This window comes from Silene latifolia, chromosome X, assembly GCF_048544455.1.
Source record: "Silene latifolia isolate original U9 population chromosome X, ASM4854445v1, whole genome shotgun sequence".
Classification (NCBI taxonomy): domain Eukaryota; kingdom Viridiplantae; phylum Streptophyta; class Magnoliopsida; order Caryophyllales; family Caryophyllaceae; genus Silene; species Silene latifolia.
In genome coordinates this window covers 81,145,927-81,157,620 of record NC_133537.1, presented here as the reverse complement: position 1 = coordinate 81,157,620, position 11,694 = coordinate 81,145,927, and the positions used below count along the sequence as shown (strand labels likewise).

At 40.4% G+C, this 11,694-nt stretch overlaps 1 protein-coding gene across 1 annotated transcript; it reads left to right on the top strand.

The window, feature by feature from the left end:
• The first annotated feature begins 7,651 nt into the window (after positions 1 to 7,651).
• Positions 7,652 to 9,975, top strand: LOC141621463 (LOB domain-containing protein 41-like). The gene is made up of 2 exons (XM_074437964.1): positions 7,652 to 8,023; positions 9,127 to 9,975. The coding sequence occupies exons 1-2, from the start codon at positions 7,834 to 7,836 to the stop codon at positions 9,600 to 9,602; spliced, it is 666 nt and encodes a 221-aa protein (XP_074294065.1). The 5' UTR covers positions 7,652 to 7,833; the 3' UTR covers positions 9,603 to 9,975.
• The last annotated feature ends 1,719 nt before the right edge of the window (positions 9,976 to 11,694 follow it).

Here is an 11,694-nt window from a genome sequence, read left to right as displayed (position 1 = left end):
ACCTTAGACTGAATTTAGACAACTAGAATTTACATCTGCCTCTCTGTGGTTCGACCCGACTGCCGCTAGCTATAGTTGTAGTTGGAAATTATAAATCTTATTTTTGACACCTCACGACGGGTATCAAATTTTGGCGCCGTTGCCGGGGAGGCAATAGTTCTAATTTTAGTTGTTTTATTTTTAGTCTTTCTTAGTTTAAGGGACTTCTGTTCCTTAAACGTTTCTTATATTCTTTTTGTAGTTTCCTCTTATGCGCAGGTCACAGGGTGGTGAACTAGTACCATTTGATCCTGAGATAGAGAAATCTTTGCGCGAGTTGAGACGATCACAAAGGGTATTACCGACAGAGGAAGAGCTGAGTACTCTGTCAAGCTATCACGAGAACGATCTGTTCGAGGAAGACCCACAGTCTTCACCCGTTTCCACTTCTTCAGCCGAGACAGTCACTTCTCCAGAAATTCTAGTCATGGCCGAGGAAGCAAGTATAGCTAGTCATTCTGAGCCGACCGCTGAAAATTTATATAAGGGGTTCGAATTACCAGGAGATGCCAGGAAGTTCGAACCAAAGCCTTCATACATCAATATGGTTGAGAGAAACCGATTCGGGAGCTGCAAATGAAGATGCGGCTAAGCATATGGAGACCTTTATTGACTCACTCATTTGTTCCATACCCCCACCCGCCGGCGTGACCCAAGACCAGATCAAGGAGACCATGTTTATCTTCTCCCTTCGTGATGCTGCAAGGGAGTGGTATAGAGATCTAGACCGAGCCGTTCATGGGATCACCGACTGGAATTCCTTGGCATTGGCATTCTACAAGAAGTACTTTTCTGCTTCAAAGACGATCGCTATTAGAGCCCAAATCACAAGTTTCAAAAAAGGGCCGGATGAGAACTTCCACGAGGCATGGGTCCGATTTAAGAAGCTGGTGCGAACCATACCGCACCATGGTTTCGAAAAATGGAGCTTGTGCAATCATTTCTATAATGGGTCTGTATGACGATCGGAGGGCTATTTTGGATCTTTGCGACCAATGGCCGATTCGTTGAAAATTTGGGAGCAACCAAGGGGTGGAAGATCATTGACGATCTAGCTACCCACAAGGCTGAGTATGGGAATTCCCGAGAGGGAACCGGAGGAGAGGCTGTGAATCTTCCTCTGTCGCTGCACTTGAAGCTCTCACTTCGAGATTTGACAAATATGAATTGGGAGGAGCTTCTAAAGGTGGGATGTACCAAGTAAATCTTTGTGTCGGACGGTCCTTTCGTGCCTCGTGAAAGGTGTGGAGCCGAGGGACACGTTTCAAGAATTGTCCTAGTCCCTTTGAGTCTTGTCTTTGCCTTCCAACATTATAGGCAGACAAACACCTACTATGAGCCTAATGTTCATCCCAACCTGAGGTGGAGTAGCCAAAATGTCCTAAATCCAACTCCACCTCCGCAGCAGCAACCCTATGTGCCCCCTCATCAAAAGCAACAACAATATCGAAACCTCCTTATGTGCCGCCGGCAACAACAACAATCCCATGGTTCTGATTTTGCTGAATTTAAGAATTTGTTGCTGAAGGAGTCCCAAGCACGAGAGGCCGGGATGAAGCTACTAGAGAGCCAAATTGCTCAATTGGCTAGTAAGAGTACCTCTCGAGCTCCGGGACACTTGCCGACTCAAACCGACCAAAAGGAGACCTTGAACGCCATCACGTTGAGGAGTGGGTCCACCCTGGAGGGGCTGCCATGGTCGAGGATGCTGTTGAAAAGAATGAGGCGGATCCGAGTCAAAAGAAAGTCAAACGAATAATTCAAAGAAAAGGCGTCTACCGGGTATATCGGTCGATCGATCGATACACCCGTCGATCGATCGATATGCGGGTTCTGGCGGCTTCTGAACTGTGCACCTTGGTCGATCGGCGAGGGTAGTGGTCGATCGACCAAGATTCTTTTGATAGCGAGATTGTTCGTCCTCCCATGCCCGATAACTTGAGGGACTATTTGTTTCGGGGCACGACAGCTCCGAAAGTGTTAGGGCCAGACCCGAGTGCTGATGGGTCCATCCCAATTCCGAAGTTCGATCCGATGACGGTTAATGGCTCACATTTGAGACGGTCTGAGGAGGATTCGAGCTTTAACAAGGAGAAAGCGGTGGACTTCCGGCCTAAGTCCACGGATGCCGGCATGCGCAACTTAGAGGAGAGGGCTAAGGTACTTCTTACAGCCCCATATCCAGAGAGACTGGTGCCAACAAAGGAACAGGTATCTTTCAGTAAATTTGAAAAAGTTATTCGTAGCTTGAATGTACAAGTACCCTTCCTTGAGTTGGTCAATCAGGTGCCTGCTTACACTAAATTCATGAAAAAACTCATGTCAAAGAAAAAGTCGCTTGAACATGTCCACACTGTCGCATTAACTAAAGAATCTTGCTCTTACTTGTCTCACACTGCACCCCATAAGCTAGAGGACCCAGGTCGCTTTTCTGTTCCTTGCAATATAGGTACCTTCTCTATTGAGAAGGCATTATGTGACTTAGGAGCTAGTATAAGCGTCATGCCTTTGAGTCTAGCTAGGAAGCTTAAATTGACTAGGTTCGCGATGTGATGACATGACGATTCGAGATGGGTGACCGTCTGCGGTCCGGCCAATAGGGGTCTTAGAGGACATCCCTGTCCAAATAGGGAAGTTCTTTTTCCCCGTTGACTTTGTTGTACTTGACATGCCCGAGGATGCTCATATACCCATTATTTTGGGTAGGCCATTTACGCACACCGCTTCTTGGTGCGATCATAGATGTCGGTCTAGGAACCTTGACTTTCAAAGTGGGAAAACATTCTATTGTCTTTGCCCAACTGCTAAGAAAAAGGACCCCATGTGGCTGTGACTTGTAATACGGTCTACGAGAAGAAATCGTACTTTGTGCTTCTGAATTGCTGTCTCTATTACTACTACTACGTGATAACCCCTCCGCCCCAGGCCGGGAGCAAAAAGGAGGAAGAATCATTTGTTTTAGATGTTGCGGAGAATGGTTTGGGGAAGGAAGTGTTGCAAGTTGCTCCAAGCGTAACGAAGCCTATCATTCAAAGAGGAGGTCTTGGTTGCACGAGCTATGGAATTGATGAAGTTGTTGATGACGGCGGTCAAAGCCGGAAAAGTCGATTTGGATTCGACAAGCCCGAAGAGATCCTTGATCGGGAGATGATGAGAAGGTTGATCCGTTGAGCAATACGGACATAGAAGCTAAGAAGGGTGCAGCTGCTCAAATAAGCACCGTTGAGGCTACCTCTAGTAGCCAGAAGCCGACGAAGTGGGCCATACCGTGGTCTTTCTTGATCAACTATTAGTTGATCGAGATCTTCATAAACTTCATTTTATTTGTTTTTGTTAAGACACTTTTTATTGCTTTTGTGTGCGCGAAAACCTCGCATTTTATTTTGCTTGCTTAGGATTTTATACGTTTAAGACTATATTTTGGGTTTTGCGCAATTTTGGGCGCGTATTATTGTGCATTTGCAGGTTTTTAGACCTCATTTGCTCAAGTTATTGAGCAAATACGAAGAAATAAGGAGTACAGCAGTATTTTAAGTCGATCGACTGGCCACCTTGGTCGATCGACTGAGTTGCACTTTCCAGGAGCTACTGTTCCTGACACATTGGTCGATCGACTGCTGTCCTTAGTCGATCGACCAAGGACACTGCTGTACCTATTCACGACCTTTCCCCTGCTGTGTTCGGTCGATATGCGGACTTAAGGGAGTTTTCTACGCCACTTTATTTTCCGTCCAATTATTTATTTCTTCTATTTTCTCATTTGTGCACACTTTTACCGCTTTAAAATTGTTTTCTCGATTTTATGCGTGGGTTTTACTTGTCTTTCAGGTACTTTTTAGTAGCACTGCTGGCTACTGAAACCTCCTAGCTCACGCTGGTTTGGGGAGGTTTCCTTTGCTGCGCTTAAAGTCTTGTAAGTTCCCGATTTTCACTTCATGTCATTTTTATTTATTTTCCCGCAAATTCCCACTTCTCTTTTCTTTCATTACATGATTTTGCACAATGGGGACATTGTGCGATTTGGTTTGGGGAAGGGTTTTGCGTCGCATATCATTTGCTTGCATTCACGTTTACATTTTGTTTTGCATTGTTTATTTCATTTCTCTCATATATACAGAAAACATCAAAAAAATTGAAAAATTTCAAAAATTTCCATAAAATGCACGTTTATTTTAGCATATAGGTCGAGTCGGAACGGTAGTATTTCAAGGATGATATTGCATTTTGCACCTGTTTTTGCCTAAGCCTTGCTAGATTAACATGTTATTAGTAAAATCATATATGCATAGTCTACGAGTTTTCGTTAATTATTTGCTGAACTTGAGACTTGACTTAGAAAATTGGCAAACTACATCATATTTCTGAGACTTAGAGCCTATAACTGGTGACATCTATGACCAGTTTATTTAGGAATGTGAGTAGTACTCCTTATGAGGCATGTCACATAAATGTGCATAAATATGAACTTGATCTTCTTAATACATGTACGCATTCGGTCTGTGGTTAGTTGACACATGTGGTAGAGGTTTCCCCTTATTCGTTTTGCCCATAAGCTCCACACTACCAAAAACAGCCTTTTTGTCCCATTACTACATCCTACATTTAGCCTGCCCTTGTCAAGCTAGTAGTCTGTGTTCTTGGGATTGTTACTTAGTTTTTGGTAGCATATGCTCATGTTTGAGATAATATTGGAAAGATGAAAAGGAGGAAAGAAAGAAATAGAAAAGAAAAAAAAAAGATGAAAAAAATGATTCGAAAAAGAAAAAAAAAAGAGTTCTGTACTGTTTAAGCAGTCGATCGACTGCCCCTATAGGTCGATCGACCGAGGTTCGAGAAAGAGAAAGAGTCAATTCGCATAATTCAAAAATTTTATCTTTTGGCGATTTTTGCTCCCATGTATCATTTATATTTTATGGGGAGTTAGTTGATTACTTTTATCTCTGGAAATTGTGAGATTTGTGCTTGCTATAGCACCGTTTCGTTTGATTTTGAGCAAGTAGAAGGATGTTGCCATTTGGTTCCGTTTTGGTACTAGCTTGATCACCTGTACCTCCACTTTACCATAAATGTTTTGCCTCTTCTTACCCATACCTCACATATCCACATATATACCTCGGCATGTGTCATGGTCTCCTGTTGTTTGGAATGCGTATGTACGGTTGTAGAGATTGTTTTCATATTAGACTGCAGGCATGTTCTTATAGGTCGTAGTTAGGTGAGCGTCATTACAATTACTTCTTTCTATCTTACATATATTCACCTGTACTTATTGATGATTTGAGCGACCCGTGAGAGTCCAATTTGATAAGTTTCTACAGTTGACGGTTCAGCATGTTTTTAACGACTCCATAACTCGTTTGCATGATTCGCATTGCTAATTGATTGTTGGTTAAAGCATTAAAATGGTTTAGGTTTCACATGTTGCAATTCGCTCTGAGATTGAACTCGTTCCATTAGGTCATTAGATCGAGTCTAGTTCTTGCTTGGTGACAAGCAAGGGTTTGGTTTGGGGAAGTTTGATGCGTGTCTTTTATATGATGTTTTACATCCCATTTTACACGCATTTCAGAGCTCATTCATGTAGTTTATGCTACATTTCTCCCTATTTCCGTCTACTTCCGTATTTTTGTACATTATTGCAGAAATGTGAAGAATCCAGCGGAAATCGAGCCAAATCCGTCCCCGAGTATCCTGCATTGCATATGACGTGAAGTATTCACCCGAGGAACGAGCTTGGTGCGCAATTCAAAGCCCAAAAGACAAGTCCACGAGTTTATAGAAGTCAAGTAGCAGCTCAATCAGTCGATCGACCACTGCCATCAGTCGATCGACCAACCATCGGGTTCCAGAAGCTACTGTTTACTGAAGACCAGTCGATCGACCAGTCCTATCAGTCGATCGACCCAACTGCTATTCCAGACGAGAATTAAAAGACCGTGAATCTTGAAGCCCATTATTTTTAGGTTTTGATAATAAGAAGTTACGTTAATTGCTATATAACGCAACCTAGAAACATCAGTTTAGGAGGCAGTTTTTATTAAGTTTTTACATCTAGTTTTAAGTTCACATTCAATTTTAGAATAAGATCATTAGGGTTTGGATTATTGTTGAGCATTGGATTTTCAATTCTTATTCCTAATCTTTCCTTTGCAATCTCGGTATTCTTCTGCCCTAATTTTAGTTCTTCTTTATTTTCATCAGTATAGAATTGCTAGTTAAGTTCCCAAAGCCAATTCATTTGTTTATGTTAATTGTTTACTTTATCGTTTCAAGCATGAATTCAGTGGTTAGTTTCATCGTTATTATTATTGTTTTTACCCTTAGCATGAGTAGCTAGATTATTTGTGCTAGGATGTAGGCGAATTATAGCGTAGGCGGCAAAGTATTGAACACGGCTTTGATTCGCGTGTCGGTCGATCGATGACATTCTCGGTCGATCGACTGACCTCGTGAGGTTACCCTTCGTTTTAATTGATTTTAATGTTGTATTTAACGAATCGAATGCATGCGACCAGTTAGATGCTTAATTTATGACTGACCCATTAGATCGGAAGATAGGGAAAGTTATTTGATCACCAATTAAGATGACTAAACTGTGCTGAGATCGAAAGATAGGTATAGTTTAGACCGTTAGTCACTTTTCAGGACGAGAGTTAGTATTAGTGATATTAGGGACCTATGGCGAGATCGAAAGATGCTATTTGTTAAGAGTGGACCGAGAGGACCTCTTGTTCCCGCCTCACTTGTGTTCGATTTAGACCTGTTTAGTATGCTACCGTCGAAGCTTTAATGAAACGACCATCCTAGTACCCCTTCTTTATCTGTTTAATCCGTCTTTCTAGTTTATTATTTACTCTTAGCTGTAGACCAATTCAACTCAACCCCCACACTTGTTACCTTAGACTGAATTTAGACAACTAGAATTTACATCTGCCTCTCTGTGGTTCGACCCGACTGCCGCTAGCTATAGTTGTAGTTGGAAATTATAAATCTTATTTTTGACACCTCACGACGGGTATCAATAACTAAGTTAATTACCTCGTGCAACGCACGAGCCTTCAACCTAGTAATTACTATATAAGTTGTATAACTATTACTTTGATCCCCATCACATTGTTACACGCGTACAACGGTCTTAACATCGAAAACCCTCAATTGCGAAGAAAAAACTAGTAACCTTTAAGCACACAGGAAAATAATAAGTAAATTTTTTAAATTAACCTCACAACAATACTTTATAATCTTTATTACGGCCATCAGATGATGTAAATAAATAAGATGTAATAATTACTAAACAAGTTGTATAACTATTCCTGCATATGAGATTGTTACACGCGTACAACGGACTTAACATTGAAAATCCTCAATTGTAAAGAAAAAACTAGTAACGTAACCTTGAAGCACACAGAAAAAATAATAAGGAAATTTTTTACAATAAACTCACAATAATACCTTATAAACATCATTACGACGATTAGACGATGTGAATAAATAAGACGTAATAAGTACTAAACAAGATGTATAACTATTCCTTCTTATGAGATTGTTACACGTGTACAATGGTCTTAACATCAATTGAGAAAAAAAAGCTAGTAACTTTTAAAACATTCACCTGGTTTTCTTCTCTTAAAGTACATCCATTCTCTAAGGACTTAAAAACCGCAACCAAAGCCCCCACTATAAACACACACACACATACACCTCATAACATAGAAAACCATTACTTCACTCCATTGTCTAAATCTCTCATTACTTAGTTTCTCTCACCATTTTCTCATTGAAAATTGGAAAGCAATGAGAACTAGTTGCAATGGATGCAGGGTACTCCGAAAAGGGTGTAGCGAGGACTGCGCTATTAGGCCTTGCCTTAATTGGATTAAGTCGCCAGATGCTCAAGCCAACGCTACCGTTTTCCTCGCCAAGTTTTATGGCCGTGCCGGCTTACTTAACCTCCTCAATGCTGGCCCCGATCACCTTCGTCCTGGTAACTTTCTTTATTTTTATTTCTTTTCCGCCCTTCTTGTTTTGTTTTTCTTTTTTTCGTATTTCTTCCCCTTGTTTATTCATATTAAACATCTAAGGTTAATCGATTGATAGATTGTAACAGAGGGACTATATCACAGTTGAACCTGATGTGCATTGGTTTATAAAAACATAAACAAGATTGTTAATTTGATTTTTTTTTTTTTTTTTGACAGACTTTTTTGATTTAACGATTTCAAGAGGTATATATATATATGTCAAATAATATTTTTTGTTGAATATGGCAAACGTTTGAGGTTGTCATGATTGAATATTACTCCCTCTATCCCGGTCGTCCTTTTCCATTTTGGGGTGTCTCAGTCAATTGTTGTCCTTTCTATTTTATGAATGCATTTAATGAACAATTTGGTTATTCACACTCAATTTGGTCCACATGTCATTTAGTAATTGATCATCTCTTATTTCCTTAATTTTTGTGCCAAAACCAAAGGACAACAAATGACCGGGACAGAGGAAGTACTTTTTTTTTGAGTGCCTCAAGTAAGGTGCAAGACGAGTATAATATCACCCGGAATGTGTATGTTATAACGACATCCTCGTCTTGATCACTAGGCTAAAACCTCTTTGCTTCGTTATTTATGATTGAATATTTGAGAAGCACTTTGTGTAAATATTCGAAATTGTACCATCAAAACAAATACGAGTATATTTTTATAATTTTTCTAAACTGAGTTTACAGGAGTATGACTTTTTAATTTAACGCTTTGCATTAGAATTTCTTACGCGATCAAAACGAGTTGGGACACACCCATATTACAGAACAAAATCTAAATAAGGTGGATACACAAAACAATTTTAACCAAGATTTTCAGGTTTGCCAAACCCTTATTTAATATTTTAATCCAAAGTGATTGCCTGCCTTATTATTATTAAAAAAAAAAAAAAATTAACATCGATATATACTAGTCTATTAAATTGCCAAAATACAATGGGTAGGGTTCCAAAATAGGTCACAAGTAAAGAATCCAATGAAGAAATTAAATAAACCACTAATATTATCTATCATCACAGCATTTAATTAACGTTGTTGAATTAAATTGGCAGCAATATTCCAGTCACTGTTATACGAGGCATGTGGAAGGGTGGTGGACCCAGTGTACGGTTCAGTGGGTTTACTATACTCAGGTCAGTGGCACCATTGCCAGGTGGCTGTTGACTCCGTTCTAAAAGGTCTACCTGTCATGCAACTACCTCATGGTACTGGTGTACCCCCACAGCAGCAGCCTCTTCTTCCTCCTCTTCAGCTTTTCGACATTCGACATCTGTCATTGTCCTCTGGCCCGTCCCAAACGCGCACCACCCGTCACAGGCGAACCCCGAGAGTCCCCGTTTCGGACTCGGAGCGTATTTCGGTTAATGCAGGTGTGGGTGAGGGAGGAGATGAACATGATGATCTTGGTAATCATAGTATGTTTTCATCAGGTGAAACTAGTACGGATGGGTCAGTTGCTGCTGGTCATGTGGGTGAGAGTGAGCCCGGTTTGGAACTTACTTTGGGTTTGTTCAATAAGTACGGTTGAGTGTTTTCTATATGTACTTCCTTTTTTTTATTTGGTGGTTGTTAAATCTATGGAGCACCCGGTATTACTGATTCATGGAGCGGGTCTCCGAATTTATCGGTTGGTAACAACGGGTTTATTTTGTGGATTCAGTGATGGCCTTTTATTATTGGGAAAAAAATATAGACAATCATACATACCAGGCGGACAAACAAATTATAGTAGGATGAGAGGGTGGTTCTGGGGATTATATTCACGTGCAAGTCACGAGGATGTTTTGGCGGCTCATAATAATAATAATAATAATAATAATAAAGAATGTAAGAAGCATTTGTTGATGAAATTATATGTTCCGTACGATTTTGGATATTAAATGTTAACAGTACATTTACAAGTTTGTTATTTCTACGGTTTTCATTTACTTTCATTGCAATTCTTATATTATTTGAGAGTTGGTCTTGCTTGTGACGGGTATTATCCGTCACAAGTTGAAGACGGATAGTGTCCCTCTTACAATAAGGCAAATGAGAGGGCAAATAGAGCACCCCATAGATAGTGCCACTTGCATATTATGAGAGGGGCACTATCCGTCTTCAGTTTGTGACGGATAGCGTCCGTTTTCAATGAAATTTTGGGTTATTTGATCTCCTTGCAAATGTCATGAGATGATTTTGGGGTATACCTTAAGTGTAGCGATATTTTCTATGGGAAACGTGCATTATACAAACAGCATGGCTTTATTTTGTTATTAATTGCGAGTTTGTAAACCTCTAGTCTCATTTTCACATATCTCATGATGTATTGTCATGAAATATTGATAAAAGGTTCAAAGTATCTAATGCCTTAAATGTACTCCTTAAAGAAATATTGATAAAGACTCAAAAACGGCCCGTCACAAATTTTCGACGCAAATGAAAGACTATGCAATGAAAAATCCGTTACAAAAAGATTACTTGACAACTCTTTTAACGGAAGATTCAATTAAGCAAATGAAAGCCCTTCATAGTTTATACACAAATTCTTGTTTGTGACCGCACATATCCGTCACTCAAGAGTGACGGATACCATTTACCTCACAAAGTACCCACTTTTTCTCTCTCTGCAACACTATTCATGTGGTCCCCTTTCTCCACTAACCCGTTTTGTTACCATTTTATCTCACAAAATATCCGCCACAAATGGTAACCCGTCACAAGGAAGACCAATTGTAGTTTATAACATAGGAAACCTCTTCACTCTTGTCGACGTGGGACAATTTTGTGATGGAATTTCGGTCATAAGTTCACTTAATCCGTTGCAAAGTTTTCACGTATAAGTGACCAAAGTCCCGCAAAAATCAAATTATTTTTTATGAAAAATTTCGTCGGAAATTGGTTCTTAGGGTGGAACTTCCGTCCGTCACAAACTATTCTTCGCGCATGACTTCTTTAAAGTGATTGATTTTGGGACACAACCAACGACCATTGAATTATGAGACGAACTACTCAATCATCTTATATAAAAAAAAGAATAGGAGATTTTGCTATTTTGGCACAGCTCATACCCCTTGACCACAACCATATTTACAGTCAAACCCTTTTTGGCATTACTTTATTCACAAAATTTACCACGCAGAAATATTGCGGCTGGTGGTGGCGGTTTCAGAGGAAAAAAGGAGGAATGTCGGGGTGGGGTGTGTTGTGTCGATTGTTTGTTGTTGTTGCTGCCATCGGGGTCATTGTTGCTGTTGTGGTTGTGGCTGGTTGGCCACTGGTGTCGGCAGAAGGGGGAGCCGGTGGTGGCTGGCGGCTAGGTGTCGGTGGTGATTGGTGCGATGTGTGTGTGTGGTTGTTGCCGGTGGGGGTGTGTTGGTGTCGGGCATGGTTGTTGGTGGGACCGTGGGTGGCTGCTGCTGGCGTGGCCACCACGGCTAGTGGTGGTGGTCCACGGTGGCAGTGGAGGTGGTGTTGTGGTGGTTGGGTGAGTCGGGTTTTTGGGTAATTATTTAAGACGAGTTTTATTTATTTAATTAGTCGTATACGTATTTGTATAATGTATTAGTATATTTATACATATTGGTATAAATATATTAGTATATTATACGTATTGGTATACGTATTGGATTAGTATATTT

Bases quoted from the DNA above. Each gene is read 5' to 3' on its own strand.
- LOC141621463 (XM_074437964.1), top strand. From the start codon at position 7,834: ATGAGAACTAGTTGCAATGGATGCAGGGTACTCCGAAAAGGGTGTAGC. The intron at 8,024-9,126 runs GTAACTTTCTTT...TTAAATTGGCAG, and splicing joins CCCCGATCACCTTCGTCCTG to CAATATTCCAGTCACTGTTA.